At 46.5% G+C, this 18,877-nt stretch overlaps 1 protein-coding gene and 1 pseudogene across 2 annotated transcripts; one reads left to right on the plus strand and one right to left on the minus strand.

The window, feature by feature from the left end:
- Positions 1–1,017: 1,017 nt before the first annotated feature.
- Positions 1,018–1,958, plus strand: LOC309819946 (olfactory receptor 1f45-like; the record flags this gene model as incomplete). The annotated part of the gene is given in 2 exon segments (XM_082650377.1): positions 1,018–1,189; positions 1,192–1,958. Coding segments are annotated over 2 exon segments (939 nt in total).
- Positions 1,959–11,120: 9,162 nt separating this feature from the next.
- LOC309821101 (small nuclear ribonucleoprotein E-like) lies at positions 11,121–11,778 on the minus strand (annotated as a pseudogene). Its single transcript has 2 exons — positions 11,689–11,778; positions 11,121–11,296 (listed from the first exon to the last, which is right to left on the minus strand). The product of its transcript is annotated as a small nuclear ribonucleoprotein E-like (transcript).
- Between the last annotated feature and the right edge of the window lie 7,099 nt (positions 11,779–18,877).

Raw genomic sequence — 18,877 nt, forward strand, 5'->3', positions numbered from 1 at the left:
CAAAGAGTTTTGCAAATGTTTCTCAGATGTTGCCCATGTTTCAAAGCTCATTACGACATTCAACAACAGTAAACTTGAAAGTGTGTTTATATTGTAATTTGTATTGTTAATTAATTTTACTATTCTTTGGATGTTCTTTAAGAGTATATTCCAGCCTCTGCCAAATCTTTCTAGATTTTAGCAATGGGACTAGTGTGCTGGTGCATACTGACTGTATACTAGCCTTGTATTAGCAATAGGAGGTCGTGGTTGCTCTTGACATGCAAGGACAGGCAATGTTTTTGAGGAGTATGAGATCGAATGGAGCAGAGAAAGGGGAGTTGTAGCAGGAGGGCTATTTGGGACAAAGAAGGGATTCTTTCAAAAATAGAAGATTTTTTGGAATCCTTGCATTTTAGTTTGAAATCTCCCCAAAGCATGTTCTGAGTCAAGAACTTGAGTGCAAATAGTTTATTTGGGAAATAATCCCAGGAGACCCAATGAGTGTTTGGAGAAAGGAGGTGTGGATAAGTAGGTTCCCACTCTTGGCAACCGAGGGGTCATCTTTCTAGGGATCCTTGAGCGAACACACCCCAGAACTGCTTCACTCAGAAGTGATGAAGCCGGGGCGTTCACCCAACAAGGCCTGTCCCTCACTGGCCAAAAGTCACTCTTGGAGTGCCAACCCCCAACACTTCCATGTTACCCTGTGTGCAGGCTGAGCCTGCTCTGGTGACCAGATGAAACCTTGGGGCATAGAGATACACGTGATGGAAGTGAGAAATGGTCAGTGTGCTTGGGAGCTGTCCACCAAACTCCAGGTGACATCTTGCAGGTGGGCTGTGGGGAATGAATGGTGTGTTCACTGATGGAAATGACGCAGCAAATGGTAGGGGAGGGTCCTGTTGCAGGAGGGAGTGGGAAGAGCTGATGAATGGCTGAACTAACAAGAGGGGATGAGATCCAGGGTGCAAAGGAGAGGCTGGCCTTGGCCAGGACCCCGGACAGCTCCGCTGTGTCATTTCTGATTGATTCAGGATGGCCGTTGAAGGGGCAAATCTCACCCTGGTCTCTGAGTTCCTGTTCCTGGGCTTCTCGGAGGACCCCAAGCAACAGCAGCTGGTGTTCCTACTCTTCCCGAGCATGTACCTGGTCACAGAACTGGGGAACCTGCTCATTATCCTGGCCATCGCCATGGACGTCCAGCTTCCATGTACCTCTTCCTGGCCAACCTGGACTTTGTGGACATTTGCTACACCTCCACCACCATCTGCAAGATGCTGGCCAATCACATGCCAGGACACAAAGGGATTCCTTATGCTGGCTGCCTGACCCAGACGTTCTGCTTCACGTTGTTCGCCGGCATCGGCAGCTTCCTGCTGACCGCCATGGCCTACGACCGCCATGTGGCCATCTGTCACCCTCTGCACTATGCCACGTCTGTGATACCACAGCTCTGTAGCCTCCTGGTGGCAGCATCCTGGACTGCAACCTTTGGGAATGCCTTGACCTACACGATATTACTGACCCGCCTCTCATTCTGCATCCACAACCAGGTCCCCCATTTCTTCTGTGACCTCAGCCGTCTGCTGAAGCTCGCATGCTCTGACACCTTTCTCAACAATGCAATGGTGTACACCGTGGGCGCCCTGCCCATCATCACCCCCTTTATGGGCATCTTGGTATCCTACACGCACACCTTTGCTGCTGCGTTGAGGATCCCGTCCACCAGAGGCAAGCGGAAGGCCTTCTCCACCTGTGGCTCTCACCTCTCTGTGGTGTCCCTGTTCTATGGCACACTCATCAGGGTTTATTTCAGCCCCATGTCCTCCCGCATGGCCCAGAAGGACACAACCGCTGCAGTGATGCACACCGTGGTCACTCCCATGCTGAACCCCTTCATCTACAGTCTACGCAACAATGACATGAAGGGCGCCTTGGGGGCCCTCATCAGCAGGAGACCAGTTTTTATTTGGTGACCACAGCATTGGAATGCCTGTCCCAATACAGCTCCCATCTGTTCTGAACTTCCGGGCACAGTCCCAGTCTTAGATAGTTCCTTCATATCACTCTTGGTTCATTTGTTTATTACCTCATCCTTCCAACAGATATTTATTGAACATCTGTCACATTTTACTATTTACTGTTTAGTATTTACAGTCTTTCAAGAGCCTGGCAGAGAACAAACAAAATCCCTGATCTTGTGGCACTTAAACTGCAGCCTAAAGCACACATAATGGTTAAAAGGAAGTACTCTGGGGCTCCCCCTGGTGGCGCAGTGGTTGAGAGCCCACCTGCCGATGCAGGGGACACGGGTTCGTGCCCCGGTCCGGGAAGATCCCACATGCCGCGGAGCGGCTGGGCCCATGAGCCATGGCCGCTGAGCCTGCGCGTCCGGAGCCTGTGCTCCGCAACGGGAGAGACCACAGCAGTGAGAGGCCCGTGTACCGCAAAAAAAAAAAAAAAGGAAGTACTCTGGAAACCAGAGAGATCAGGATTCAAGCCCCACATTGGGTTAAGGGTCAGGTTAAGCTGCTATAAGAAAGAGACCCAAGGCAAAAGCTCAGAAGTCATAAGATTTTGCAGACTGAACTCGGAATTTTTAGCAACATTGTTGCTTCAGAAAACCTAGTAGACATCTGGTGTAGTTGCTTCTAGCTAGTTCCATTGCTAGAACATTCTGTGTTCTTTTCTAGCCAGAGTTCTTGTGTCTATTTAATTTGCAGTATTTGCTTCATTGAACTATCTACATCCTTGTTATTCTCCATTAATGGTCATCTGAAACAGCAGCCTTGGGCAGCCTCCTTGTTTATACTGTTTAGGGGGCGAGGAAGCTGTTGGCTCTTCCAAACTTGTGATGTTCCTGACTTTGAAAAGTGGCCAATTCTTGTGTAAGAGCATCTCTTTCTTGTGATTTCTTGCTGAAAGCAGCAAGGAGCATCCCACTTACAGTGACATTCTAACACTTTACAATCTTTACAATCACTTCTAGAAACACAGGCTTAGTAGACATACGATCTAGCTTTCAGGTAGGTGATCGCGGGTGATGACATTACCAAATGTTGTTCTTTGGCATAATGAGGGTCAGTTATCCAGTCTGCAATATTTGTGACCTTACCAGCAGGTCACTAAGCTAATGCAACTAATTTTTTTTTTTTTTTTTTTTTTTTGCAGTACACGGGCCTCTCACTGTTGTGGCCTCTCCCGTTGAGGAGCACAGGCTCTGGACGTGCAGGCTCAGCGGCCATGGCTCACGGGCCCAGCCACTCCGCGGCATGTGGGATCTTCCCGCACCGGGGCACGAACCCGTGTCCCCTGCATCAGCAGGTGGACTCTCAACCACTGCGCCACCAGGGAAGCCCTGCAACTAATTTTTGATTTTTGTGATTGCAACACCCCATTCCTGATACTAATTTTTGTATTAGGTAGGATGAATAGCCTACCTGCTGTATTTGGGCTTCTATAACAAAATACCACAAATTATATGGCTTAAATCACAGAAATTTATTGTCTTACAGCTCTGGAGACAAGTCTGAGATCAAGGCATTAGCAGGTTGGTTTCTTCCGAGGCTATAAGGGAGAGTCTGTTCCATGCCTCTCCCCTCACTCCTGGTGGTTTACTGGCTATCTTTGGTGTCCCTTGACTTGTAGATATCTGCCTTCATCTTTACATGGCATCCTCCCTGTAGGCATGTCTATCTCTAAATGTCCCCTTTTTATAAGGAAACCAGTTACCTTGGATTAGGAACTCACCCTACTCTAATATGGACCCATCTTAACTACTATATGCAAAAACAGACACATTCTGAACACTAGGGGTTAGGATTTCAACACATAAATTTGGGAAAGGGATGTAATTCAATCCATAACATTTGCTTAAACAAAAGACTAAATGAATAATGGGGACCCCCCCCCGGTGGCACAGTGGTTAAGAATCCACCTGCCAATGCAGGGAACATAGGTTCGAGCCCTGGTCCAGGAAGATCCCATATGTCACAGAGCAGCTTAGCCCGCGTGCCACAACTAACTACTGAAGCCCTTGCACCTAGAGCTCGTGCTCAGCAGCAAGAGAAGCCATTGCAAGGAGAAACCCGCACACCGCAACAAAGAGTAGCCCTGGCTTGCCACAACTAGAGAAATCCCTCAGGCAGCAACAAAGACCCAACACAACTAAAAATAAATAAATAATTAAAAAAAAATAAAAGAGTAATGGCTCAAGCAAAGTAGAAGTTTATTCCCCTCTCAACTAACAGTCAGAGTTCTATATCAGTGGGTGACTCTGCTCCTTTCAATCAATCAGAAACCTCGGTTCCCAATGTTCTATTTCTTGTCTATTTCCCTGAACATTATTATTGTCTGTGAGGTTGAAGCTGTGAACTCTATATTGAAAAAAAGAAGAAGGAAGAAATCAGCGAGCACAGCAGAAGAAAGTCCCTGATCTTGAAGCGTCACGTACTTTTCGCATTCCACCTAGCTGCAAGAGAGGCTGGGAAATACGGCATAGGTGGTCAGCCATGTTGCTAGGCTGTGATTCTGTCATTACAGCAAAAGGAGAGAGTAGATTTTTGTGGAGAGCTGGCAGTCCACATTCCAACCCTCCAGCCACCGAATACATGAAAGCATGCTTCTCTCCACCCATAGAATCCACTTATACCCTGCCCTGAAGAAGATAACCTAAAGTCCCATCCAGTGATGCTTTCAGCTCAGAGTCCAAAATCTCTGCCTGATACACAGTCTTCTTCAGCAGAACAGAATGTTTATCCCATGATCTAATAATTTTTAAACTAGAAGTTTATTTATCTGGCCCTCCTCTCACCCATAGTACAATATGAGACCAGCTACTGGTCCATCATAATGATCAAATCCCACAGGGCAGAATCTATTTAAGATTTCCCTGCTTATGAAGTGGAATAAATTCTTTGGCTCTAGAAGGGAAACCTCTTTGTCTGTTATTCACTGCAGTCTCTGGTTTTGCCATCTGGGATATTCTTCCTTGTCCATTACCCTCTGTGGCCACCGTCAATGAAAACTGAATCAGTTGATCTAAGAAAGAAATGGAAAATTTTATCCGAGCCAAATTTGAGGATTATAACCCAGGAAGAGCATCTCAAAAAGCTCTGAGAATTGTTCCACCTGTTAGAAGTCAAGGCACAGTTATATAAGTTTTTTTGAGACAGAAGGCTGTACATCAAAAAGTGTATTATTGACAGTTTACATAATCCAGATCTAAGTGTCATTGTGGTGGGTCATGCGACCCCTGATAAGCTCAAGAAGAAATGCTATCTTTTTTTTTTTTTTTTGGCGGTACGCGGGCCTCTCACTGTTGTGGCCTCTCCCGTTGCGGAGCACAGGCTCCGGACGCGCAGGCTCAGCGGCCATGGCTCACGGGCCCAGCCGCTCCACGGCATGTGGGATCTTCCCGGACCGGGCACGAACCCGTAGTCCCCTGCATCGGCAGGCGGACTCTCAACCACTGCGCCACCAGGGAAGCCAGAAATGCTACCTTTGAAGGAGTTCTCTGGTTGATGCTAGGAAAATGTTGCTCTTTACGGCAGGTATTCCTGCCAATGGGGGAGGTTTGATGACGAATAATGCACATACACAATGCACAGTTCGGCGGAGAGACAAGGCCAAAAAGCAGAGGAGAATTTTTACGGTTGAATTTTGCTTGTCTTGCCATAAAGTATGAATTTTATTTCACACCACATTTGAAGTAAACATAGAAGGAAATACCCTTCTTGGGAATTCTACAGCCATCATCGCCTGATTCCTCTAATGCAAATTAGGGAACCTGGGAATTTTTTTTTTTTTTTTTTATAGCTGCTCTGGATCTTCGTTGCTGCGCACGGGCTTTCTCTAGTTGTGGTGAGCGGGGGCTACTGTTCGTTGCGGTGCGCAGGCTTCTCATTGCGGTGGCTTCTCTTGTTGTGGAGCACCGGCTCTAGGCACGTGGGCTTCAGTAGTTGCGGCACGCAGGCTCAGTAGTTGTGGCTCACGGGCTGTAGAGCGCAGGCTCAGTAGTTGTGCTGCACAGGCTTAGTTGCTCTGCGCCATGTGGGATCCTCCCGGACCAGGGCTCGAACCCGTGTCCCCTGCACTGGCAGGCGGATTCTTAGCCACTGCGCCACCAGGGAAGCCCGGAACCTGGGTATCGTTCTAAGGCTCAAACAGTCACAGACTGGGCGCATGGTTTCGAAATAATTCTCTGGAACACTTCACAGGCTATTTGTTCCCAGCCAGTAATCATACCGGAAGCTTTTTCCCAGCCGAAGTTTTTGCATTCCTTGATTTACCCGGGTCTCTTTATCATGTGAATGGTGGCTACCTGAGGTCCTTTGAAACAAAGGTCTCAGGTGAGAAGGTGTGTCAGTCTCAGCTGGGAACACCTGGGGTCACCCACCTGGACATGTAACACTTGTAGGGACCCCCACAGACATTTCCGCAACCAACCAGAGCCAATGGTGTGGCTGGACTAGCCCTTGTGGTTCTTATGATTTCAAGACACCTCAGCAACAACCATTGGGGAACTTTGAAAAAAAGATTTCTTACAGGTCCTGGAGGGTACAGGACACACCGAGGGCCACACAGTGAGGTCACAGGTAGAGAGACAGCACAGACCTGGGGTTCTGCCTTTATTAGGGTCCAAGTGTGGGGTGCCTGGGGCGTTGCAGATTCACTCTTTATTGGCTAATTTAAAGCCTAATAACAAGAATTAGGGCACAAGAAGGGAGAAGTAGGGCCACGCAAGTGGTCAGTTATTTAGGTTACCCAGGGCTTTCTGAAAGGAGAGCCTCATGGGTGGGGCAGCCTAGTTCCTTATCTGGTTGTTTATCTGGTCCTTATCTGGTAGCTGTATCTTACAGCTGCCGATATGTTTATTCAAGATGAATGAATTACTATTTTGCCATAAAAAAGAAAAATTCTGCCATTTGTGACAATTGGACCTTGAGGACATTATGCTAAGTGAAATAAGTCAGACAGAGAAAGGACAAATACCGTTTGATGTCATTTATACAGTTATATGTGGTATCTAAAAAAACAACAGCAACAAAATGAATTCATAGATACAGAGAGCAGATGGGTTTTACCAGAGGCAGGGAGTGAGTGGTAGCGTAAATGGGTGAAAGTGGTCAAAAAGGACAAACTTCAGGTTATAAACTAATTAACTCAGGAAGTGTAATGTACAGCGTGATTTGTATAGTTAATAATACTGTACTGTGTATTTGAAAGTTGTGAAGGGAGATCTTGAAAGTTGTGAAGAGAGATCTTGAAAGTTGTGAAGAGAGATCTTGAAAGTTCTCTTCACAAGAAAAAAAAATTGTAACTATGTATGGCGATGGTTGGGGTTTTTTGTTTGTTTTTATTAAAGTATAGTTGATTTACAATATTGTGTTAATTTCAGGTGTACAGCAAAGTGATTCAGTTATACACATATATGTATACATCTATATTCTTTTTTTTATTCCATTATAGCTTATGGTGATGATTGTGCACTAGACTTATTGGGGTGATCATTTGACAATATATACAAATATGGAATCATTATGTTGTGTACCTGAGTGCTGCCTGGGATAAGTCATTTCACCCCTCTGAGTCCCCATTTTCTCATATGTAAAATAAAGGTAATAATGCCTAGTGCAAGGGATGTTAGGAGGATTAAATGAGATAATACAGTTCATGAATGACTGACAAACAAGATGACTGTAGATGTGAAATGAGGACTCTCCTGGCAGTCCAGTGGCTAAGACTCCGGTGCTTCCACTGCTGGGGGCGCAGGTTCCATCCCTGGTCAGGGACCTAAGATCCCATGTGCCGTGTGGCAGGGCCAAACAATTAAAAATAATTTTTTTAAAGTGTGAAATGGATAAACACATTTTACTTAAATGTGTAGAAAACACAACTGGTACCTCAACCCTGCACTATGATGAGGCCAAAGAAGTTATTTGAGTTTTTTTTTAATCGTCAGCTGGTAATAACAACATAAGGGTAACAATATGAAGAAATGTTTTAGAACCACACTCCCAACAAAGAACACCTAAAAAAAACAAACTGCGTTGCCTTCTCAACAATTTCTCACTTCACTGATCATTTCTAGCTGGAGACACTTTTTTTTTAAGTTTTTAAAGTCATGTTTATTGACGTAGAATTTACATTCAGTAAAACTCACTCTGAAGTTTGACAAATGCAATGACCACCATAACCAAAGAGTAGAGCCGTTCTTCAGCCCTGCTGACTTAAACAATATTCACAACCTAAAAGCTGAGAGTCATGTTTTATTCGGCGGGAATTTTTAGGACTTCAAGCCCGGGAAGCAGCATCTCAAGTAACCCTGAAAGAACTGCTCTGGGGAGGCCAGGGGGAAGCCAGGTTATACAGGCGTTTTGCAACAAAGGGCAGATAGTCTGAACATCGAAAGATTGTTAATTAAAGAAAACCAGATATGTCAAGTTAAGGAATTTAGTGCTTTTCTACGTATAGGAAGATACAAGAGTCTGGGCTCACTGAAATCATTATTTTGATATGTACGTCTGTTATGTGGGGCCAGTATCCTGTGTTTTCACATCCTGAGTTTCCACAGGGCTCACTGTGGGGAGGGGCTGCAGTCTGATGGCTGCTAGATGGCAGGTATTCTTTCCTTCCTTAGTTCCCTCAGGGCTCACCGGCTCACGTCGGAGGGCTGCAAGCACTGAAGACTCTGACATCCTTCGTTTACTGATATGGCAGGCAATATTCCATTTATCAGCCCTGACCCCCCACCCCAAAATCCTATGCAACAAACTCTTCCCTGATCCTTAGGAATGCACTGATCTGTTTTCTGTTGAAGGGGTTAAATTTAATCAATAAAATGATCTACTATAGAAAAAAATTGTAAGCACAAAGAAAGTTTTTAAAAGGATGCTTTGAAACATACAATCTTTAACATAGTCAAAAGAATGGAATTTATATAATCTTTGTAAATTAAAGCAGTTGACAGTTCTCTTAAGATAGTTGTAGAATAAATAGCTAGTCTAGTTACTGTGGCAAGCTTCAGGCTGGCGCCAGTTAGTAGAAAAACTATTTTATTGTATTTATTTTTAAAAAAACATTTTTTATTATTATTTGGCCCTGTCAGGTCTTAGTTGCGGCACTCGAGATCTTCATTGCGGCACTCGGGATCTTCGTTGCGGCATGTGGGATCTTCCTTTGCAGTGCTCGGGCTCTTCATTGTGGTGCATGGGCTTCTCTAGTTGCAGAGCACAGGCTCTCTAGATGTGGTGCATGGGCTCTAGAACGCACAGGCTGTAGAACGTGCGGGCTCAGTAGTTGCGGCATGTGGGCTCAGTTGCCCTGAGGCACGTGGAACCTTAGTTCCCCAACCAGGGATAGAACCCCATCCCCTGCATTGGAAGGCGGATTCTTAACCACTGGACCAGCAGGGAAGTCTCCTAGAAAAACTATTTTAACTAATGGAATTGAATTCTACAGAAATTCTCTCAGGTGCAGATATACGTTCTTAGATATTTGGCACCTTCTCAAAAGTTTACCCTGCTACCACCATGAAAGGGACAAAGAAAGCAAAAACCTTTATGCTATAAATATCAATTGTCACATGTTCAAATACACTTTAACTCCTTGAAAAGCTTCTTTCAAGCACCAAAATTCTGTCTTTCAAGCACCAGCCCTGAAATTTGTCAGCATCTTGAACTAGACTGAACCGAGTCACGTGCCATGGCCGAAAAGTTCTAGTTGAAGATACTTTGTTTTGTTTTGTTTTAATTTTATTGAAGTAGAGTTGATTTACAATGCTGTGTTCATTTCTGCTGTACAGCAAAGTGATTCAGTTATACATATATATTCTTCTTCATGTTCTTTTCCATTATGGTTTATCACAGGATATTGAATATAGTTCCCTGTGCTAGACAGCTTGCTGTTTATCCATTCTCTATATAATAGTCTGCTAACTCCAAACTCCCATTCTAATAGACATTTCTCCAAAGAAGATATACAGATTGCCAACAAACCCTTGAAAGAATGCTCAACATCACTAATCATTAGAGAAGCGCAAATCAAAACTACAATGAGGGGGTCAGAAGGGCCATCATCCAAAAATCTACAAACAGTAAATGCTGGAGAGGGTGTGGAGAAAAGGAACTCTCTTGCACTGTTGGTGGGAATGTAAATTGATACAACCACTATGGAGAACAGTATGGAGGTTCCTTAAAAAACTAAAAATAGAACTACCATACGACCCAGCAACCCCACTACTGGGTATACACCCTGAGAAAACCATAATTCAAAAAGAGTCATGTACCACAATGTTCATTGCAGCTCTATTTACAATAGCCAGGACATGGAATCAACCTAAGTGTCCATCGACAGATGAATGGATAAAGAAGATGTGGCGCATATATACAATGGAATCTTACTCAGCCATAAAAAGAAATGATATTGAGTTATTTGTAGTGAGGTGGATGGATCTAGAGTCTGTCATACAGAGTGAAGTAATTGAGAAAGAGGAAAACGAATACCGTATGCTCTCACATATATATGGAATTAAAAAAAAAATGGTTCTGAAGAACCTAGGGGCAGGACAGGAATAGAGACGCAGATGTAGAGAATGGACTTGAGGACATGGGGAGGGGGAAGGGTAAGCTGAGACGAAGTGAGAGAGTGGCATGGACATATATACACTACCAAATGTAAAATAGATAGTGGGAAGCAGCCGCATAGCACAGGGAAATCAGCTCGGTGCTTTGTGACCACCTAGAGGGGTGGGATAGCGAGGGTGGGAGGCAGATGCAAGAGGGAGGGGATATGGGGATATATGTATATGTATAGCTGATTCACTTTGTTATAAAGCAGAAGCTAACACACTATTGTAAAGCAATTATACTCCAATAAAGATGTTAAAAAAACAAACCTCCTAATCTATCCCTCCCCCATCTTCTTCCCCCTTGGCAACCACCCGTCTGTTCTCTACATCTGTGAGTCTGTTTCTGATAAGTTCATTTGTGTCATATTTTAGATTCCACATATAAGTGATATCATATGGTATTTGTCTTTCTCTTTCTGACTTATTTCACTTAGTATGATCATCTCTACGTCCACCCTTGTTGCTGCAAATGGCATTATTTTATCCTCTTTTATGGCTGAGTAATATTCTAGTTGGAGACACTTTGGAGCAGAGTAATATTACCTCCTTTGAGCATGATCCGCCCCAGGTGTTTTCTTGACTTTGTTTTAGAATGAATCCCTCAGCATCATCTGATATAAGGTTTCTGTACTCATTAAAACCAATGATACAGCCCTCTATCTGCATACTCACTTGCTCATAAAGCTACAGTTGAGGGACTTCCCTGGTAGCACAGTTGTTAAGAATCCACCTGTCAATGCAGGTGACATGGGATCAAGCCCTGGTCCGGGAAGATCCCACATGCCGCAGAGCAACTAAGCCCATGCACCACAACTACAGAGCTCGCACTCTAGAGCCCGCGAGCCACAATTACTGAGCCCACATGCCACAGTTACTGAAACCCACGTGCCTAGAGTCCGTGCTCCGCAACAAGAGAAGCCACCGCAAGGAGAAGCCCATGCACTGCAACGAAGAGTAGCCCCGGCTCGCCACAACTAGAGAAACCCCATGCGCAGCAACGAAGACCCAACGTAGCCAAAAATAAATAAATAAAATAAACTTATACTAAAAAACAAATAAATAAAATAAAGCCGGACTTGAATCTGAGATCTCTTTTGCAAGTATCTGAAAATGATGGGGTGCACTGTCACCTTCTGCACCTTTTGGTTCTGACCATGGTACCCCATAGTGGATGCTCACAATGACTAACCCACCTGAGATTTTTTTTTTTTTTTTTTTTTTTTTTGCGGTACGCGGGCCTCTCACTGTTGTGGCCTCTCCCGTTGCGGAGCACAGGCTCCGGATGCGCAGGCTCAGCGGCCATGGCTCACGGGCCCAGCCGCTCCATGGCATGTGGGATCTTCCCGGACCGGGGCACGAACCCACATCCCCTGCATCAGCAGGCGGACTCTCAACCACTGCGCCACCAGGGAAGCCCCTGAGACATTTTTAAATGATAGATTTAAAGAAAAAAAATCAAGGAAATGATAGAACCTTTGGTACACAGACATGGCTTTAGCAGCCACTGTTGGTGACCTCTCCCCACATTCCTTCAACACACCCGTAGTTCACCTGCAGACAGTTCCCATCACATGCCAACGACTTCTGATACAGAGTGTTCTTGGCCCGCGTGTGGCAGACCAGAAGCTGCAGGGTGTTAATGCCCAGGGTGTAGCCATCAATCTCTGAGGGTCAAGAGTTGGTGGGCAAATACCCCCAGCATCCTGACCTTTCAGTTGGATGACTCTAAGATGACTTCAGAGTAGACGTCAGAAGTGTTCATAAGATCCCTAGTGGAAACAACCCCTGGTTGCCCGCAGCGGTAGCCACTCATGAACGTACCTCCTCTCCCTGTCTCCTTTCCCCACTCTCTCACCAGGCTTCCAGGAACCACCTCCCACAAACTCTTGTTTGGGGGTCTACTTTTGGGGAAACCCAAAGTAAGACATGGACAAAAAGGGTAGAGGTGACGTGGGCATAACTAAAGTTTGTAAACTCTGAGATAGTGCACCTAAAACACTCGGGGCCTGGTGCATAGTAAATACTCAACAGATGCTATTGGTTGTCTTGTTGTTGTTACTTTTTTAAAATTGTGGTAAAATACACATAACATAAAATTTACCATCTTAATCTGTTTTCAGTGTATAGTTAAGTAGCATTTCATCTCGCAAAATGGGGACTCTGTCCCCATTAAACACTCCCCATTTCCACCCCTCAGCCGCTTGCACCCACCTTTCTACTTTCTTCTGTCTCTGGGAATTTGACTACTCTAGGGACCTCATATGAGACGAATCATGCAATATCTGTCCTTTTTGTGACTGGCGTATTTCATTTAGCATAATGTCCTCAAGTTTCATCCACATTACAGCTTGTGTCAGAAGGTCCTTCCTTTTTAAGACTGAATAATATTCCATTGTGTGGGTGAACCATATTTTGTTTATCCATTCGTCCACCAAAGGCCATTTGGTTTGCTTCCACCTTTTAGCTATTGTGAATAATGCTGCCATGAACATGGGTGTACGGTGTTGTTGTGACTTTTTATCATTTGCTTGTTAACTCATTCATTGTTCCAAAGTCACGAGACTTCCAATATGCCAGTGTTCATACTGAGAGTAATCTAGGAATCATTTCTATATATTGATACTTTGGGAGTGGAGAAGGATCTCTCTGAAAAATAGACTCCCTAAGACAAAGAAGGCAGCTTTTTCTGTTGCCTAAGCTGTCGGTCCTTCCTAAAAGGAGTGGTTCTCAACAAGGAGGATGATTTAGGCCACACACCAGGGGGCACTGACAATGTATGGAAACATTTTACGTTGTCACGACTGGGGGTGGGGTGCTAATGGCATCTAGTGAGTAGTGTCCAGGGATGTTGCTCAACATCCTACAGTGCACAGGACAGCCTTATACTATAAAGAATGATCCAGCCCAAAATGTCAACAGTGCCAAGGTTGAGAAATCAACCTGAAAGAATGACATGCTTCACGTCATGTCATGCCTCACGTTCCACTCTGTACCAGGTCAGAAAGGCAGCAGCAGAGGTGAAACCTAAACAGGTTAAAGCCAGGATCCCTGGTGAGACATCTTGGTGACAGGTGGCATCATAGAGAGAGCAAATAGGTATCTAGGACTGTGAAGGGTCTGAGACTTTACCTGTAAGCTGACAATTTAACCTGCCAGATTCATGGATGCTGGCAGAAGATACGAGACTCCACGGTCAGAGACGAAGGACTTTACTACTCACAGCACAGCAGGCAGTATGAACTTCACGTTTTTGCTGGTTCCTCTCAAATGCCACAGGGACAATGTAGGTGCACGTTGGGTTTGCACCACAGCTGAGTAACTCTGAGCTCAGAAACTCCTGTCTTTTCTAGTGGACTGTGAACAAACCTTTATCTCAGAGGGAAGCATTAACTTGGTTACATGGACAGCAAACAAACCTGCCCTCTGCCCCAGAGCAAGAAATTCTCTCTATCTTCCGGGGCTGCTTGCTACACGAACATTCTTGAAAAGACAGCCAGAACGAAAGCTGTTCACACCCCTGCTTGTGAGTTGTATGGAAACACCCGGGACTCACAGAGAATCATCTCTCAGTAGTGGTAGCTCTGACACCCAATGGGAAGCAGCTGTCATCTGCAAAGGTAATTTGGGCTGGAGGTCAAGCAGATGAGGCTGTTCAGGGCATAGTACAGAGGTTCAGGGTGTTAACTCTGGAGTCAGACAGCCTGAGTCCAAATCTTGATTTTGCCATTTTCAGCTGTGTGGCTTTGAGCACGTTTCTTGACCTCTCTGTGCTCCAGTTTCTCCTGATGTAAAATGGGAATAATAATAGCCCCATCTCATAGGGTTATTGTGAAAATTAATATATGAGCTTATATATGTGAGGCATTTAGAACAGCGCAGGCAGATTGAGGGAAATGTCAGTGTTAACCATAATTATTATTAATTATTATGATGATGCCATAAAGCTTGTGGTCATGCCTCTTTTTCAGCATTTGTGGGCAAGGTCTGTAATCCACACAGTTCCTTGAAGTCTGCCTCAGAGAATTTGGGGAGAACACGGGGCCCTTTGCTCCCTCCTCCCCACACTGGCTCCTTCCCTGGTGATTCTTAATAAACAGGGCAGCAGGGCTGGAGCAGTGGTGGTTTCAGGGTCAGGGGAAATCAGACAGATTCAGGTTCAAATCGTGGCTTTGGCACAGTGCCAGCTGTGTGACCTTGATAAGCAACTTTCCTGCTGAGGGGACTCCAAGTACACACTGCACAAGGGTCTCAGTGAAGGGTCGAGTTCCCCATCCCCGCCCACCCCTTGCCCACGTGCTGCACGTGACCGGCTCAGCACATCTGTTGACGCTCTGGGTCATCTTTAGCCAGTGCCATGTCGATTATCATCCTTGTTATATTATTATTCAGTGAGCAAGATTCCATAGGATGCAAGCTGAGACCATCTTTGCTCTTTTCCTCCAGTACTCGGTAAATTCACTCTGGCCCCTCGGTCTCTCTGCATGCCTCAAACTCCAGGAGAGATTTGGAGCAGGGGAGAGGCAACCCCCTTACAGTCCTCCTTCAGCCCTCACCTCAATTGCCACCTCCTCAGGGAAGCCTTCCCTGATTTCCACCCCAAATTAATCAGGTCCCCCTATACCAAGGGCTTTCTTCTTCCAGCACCTATGCATGGTGGGGTGCGAGGGTGTCTTTCTCTAGCTGCTGGTGGCCCTATATCAACACCCCAGGATCAGCCTTCAACCAACAAGGATGGGAATTGGTAGATAAATACCCCAGCTCCTTCACCCCTCAGGTCCTCAAACTCTGAAGGGCATGCTCTCTGCTGCCCCCCAGAGGTCCCTGGTGGCACTGTGCTCCAGACTTCCAGAGTGGTAACGCTTCTCACTTCCCCACCCGCTACCAGTGTCTCTTTTGGTAGCTTCCCAAATAAATTACTTGCTCTCGAATTTTTGTCTCATGGTCTGCTTCTGGGGGATCCCAACCTAAGACAGCAGTTTGCCTTATCCTAACAAATTCCACAGGGGTTTGCAGGTATTGGTTGTCTCTCCCCACTGGGCTGAGTCATGTCTAGCATCATGTCTCCGAAGCCTGCACAGTGCCTGGCATGTAGTAGGTGCTCAATAAGTGACCCTGAGTCTCAGGGCTGTGAGGTGGCCTGATGGCAACACAGAGCTCTTCCCCCACCCCGGTTCTCAGAAGTCCCCAGTTGGAGAATGACGGTGCAGGAGGGCAGCCCACTCCTTCTGAGCTATAAATGGCAGGCTTCATCCACCTCATGCCCCAGGCCACGCAGCCTGGACAGCTGGACCAGAGTCCCCAGGGGCCAGGAACCCCAGATGACCCTTCCAGTCCTGGCCAGGAATTTTGGGGTGTCCCTGGGGCAGATACACAGAGAGAGCATAAGGTTACAGGGCAGGGGGCGCAGCTGGGCTCTAACACCATTCCTAGCCGCCTTCTCCCCTCCCCGGCATCAGATTCCACCTCTGGGAGCTCCCTGAGCAAGAGGCCATTCCAGGGACAAGGGTCTACCCTACAAGGTCGTGGAGCGAGCCCGCATCTCCTGGGGGAGGGATCCCTTTTTGGAGCCGGTGGTGTCAGGCCTGGAATTAGCCACACCACCTGCGATGAGGCTGGTTCCAGGGTCTCCTGGGGGGACATCAGGAGTGGAAAGAGCTGATCTCTGATGACTCAGCCTGAGATAGTCAGGGGATGGGAGTTGGGGGGCAGGAAAGCATGGTGGGAGGTGGGGTCTTAGAACTTCCCTCCAGCTCTGTTCTAGAGTCAGCTGGGTCGAGTGTCAGCTCTGTCACTCACAAGCTGGATGACCCCGTGTGGGTCACTCTGGGCCTCAGGTTCCTTTTCTATAAAATGAGAATAAAAACAGTCCACTACCTCTTAGGGTTCAGGGAGGCTTAAGTGAGATGCTGCGTGTCCAGTGCTCAGTGTGGTGTCCCTCACGTGGTACTCGATCAATGAACAGTATTCCATGATCTACCTAGTGTCCTTTAATCATCACTGACATTCTTCAAGATGCAATTATGACACCCTACTTTTATCATAAGAGGAAACAGTCTGCACAGCCAGGGCATGGGGCGGGGGTGAGATGAGGAAGGCGGACGGAGAACTGAGCTGGGGAGGGGTCTAGGTTGAGCTTTCTTAGCTCCTGAACACGGGGAGAAACCAGTATCCTTGGAGTATGGGGCTGGGGGCGGGGGTGCAGGGGAGGTGTTCTCACCATGACAGAGAAAAGGAAGCTGGCTTAAGGGACAGTGAAGGAATCAGGAGGGGGCAGAGAGGTGCTGGGAACTCTAGATCTCACCCCTCATACTCTCCAGCAGCGCTGCCCACTGCCCAGTCCCTTTATCTCACTCCCTCTGCGGCCTCAGGCAGGAAACACAGAAGCCTCACTACCTGCACTCCATACCACGTAGAAGTCTTTTTTTTTTTTGTAGGCCTGGGATTTTTTTTAATTAATTTTTATTGGCGTATAGTTGCTTTACAATGTCGTGTTAACTTCTACTGCACAGCAAAATGAATCCACCATACCTAAACATACAGCCCCTCCCTTTTGGATATCCCTCCCATTTAGAACGCCAGAGTGCATTAGGTAGAGTTTCCTGTGCTATACATATGTTCCCATCAGTTGTCTATTTTACACATAGTATCGATAATGTATATGTGTCAATCCCAATCTCCCAATTCCTCCCACGCCACCCCTCTCCCCCTTGGTGTCCATATGTTTGTTATCCATGTCTGTGTCTCTATTTCTGCTTTGCAAATAAAGTCATCTGTACCATTTTTCTAGATTCCACATATATGTGTTAATATACGATACTCGTTTTTCTCTTTCTGACTTACTTCACTCTATATGACACTCTCTAGGTCCATCCATGTCTCTACAAAAGACCCAATGTCATTCCTTTCTGTGGCTGAGTAATATTCCATCGTGTATACCACATAGAAGTCTGGATGCAGGGCTAGGTCCGGGGCTCTGTCTAGGAGTCCAAGAGGGTTTCTTGGAGGAGGGAGGCATCTGATCTGAGCTTTAAAGGATGAATAGAAGTTTCCTAGTTAGAGAGATGGGTCTGTATGTGAATGTGTGTGAGAGAGTGTGTGAGTGTATAGAACGAATTGTTCATTTTAATTAACAAGGACTTTCTGATCCTCTGGGGGGTGGGTGCATTCAGGGCACCACAGATAAGACCCAGGCACAGGCCTGCCCCAAAGCTGCTGATTGTCCAAAACAGATGATCAAATAATAACAATAATAGTAATGGCTCCCACATTCCAAGCCTGTGCTTCTGGGGCTCAGCACGTGAGAGGTATTCTGTGTTTCTCAAGTGAATGAATGAGTGAATACATCTTTCTTTCTTTCTTTCTTTTTTTTTTTTTGCAGTACGCAGACCTCTCACTGTTGTGGCCTCTCCCATTGCGGAGCACAGGCTCCGGACACGCAGGCTCAGCGGCCATGGCTCACGGGTCCAGCCGCTCCGCGGCACGTGGGCTCCTCCCAGACAGGGGCACGAACCCGCGTCCCCTGCATTGGCAGGAGGACTCCCAACCACTGCACCACCAGGGAAGCCCTCTTTTTTTTTTTTTGAATACATCTTTCTGAAGGCAGTGAGTCCCTGCTCCAGTTGCTGGAGGGAAGGCAAAACAGGCAGAAGGGACTGAACATGCAAAGGCCTGGAGGAGGGGAAATGGCAGCCCTGCCTGGGAAGCAGTGGAAGGAGCTGAGCTGAGTGTGGGGAGAGCTGGGGGTGGGGGTGAACAGGAGTCTTGAGTGAGAAGCTAAGCCGCCTCCTGTTCCTGCCAGTGCTGGGGAGCCGTGGCCAGATTCGGAGTGGGAGAGGGAGGGGGCAAGATCTAAGGAAGGCATCAAGGGTCTGGTCTGGGCCCGCCTTGGCCTCCCAGAGTTTCCGAAAGAAAGACAGCCCGGGTCCATCTCGCCCCTGTGGGCCGGATCCACAGGGGCAGGTGAGATGACAGAGAGAGACAGAGACATAGAGGAGGAGATAGAGAGAGAGAGAGAGAGATACAGAGAAAAGGATACAGAAAAAGTCTGAGAGAAAAAGACCATAAGAGACGGGGAGACAGAGAGAGGGAAATGGAGACAGACACAAAGAGACGGAGAGATGGAGAGAGACGCAGAAACAAAAAAGAGATGGAGAGAGACACAGAGACAAAAGAGATAGAGAGAGACAGAGACAGTCACTGAAAGAGAGAGGGACATGATGAGACAGAGACTGGTCAGACAGGTGGGAGTAATCCAGGGAGTCCCCC

The sequence above is a fragment of the Grampus griseus genome (genome assembly GCF_964374135.1).
Source record: "Grampus griseus genome assembly, chromosome: 3".
Classification (NCBI taxonomy): Eukaryota; Metazoa; Chordata; class Mammalia; order Artiodactyla; family Delphinidae; genus Grampus; species Grampus griseus.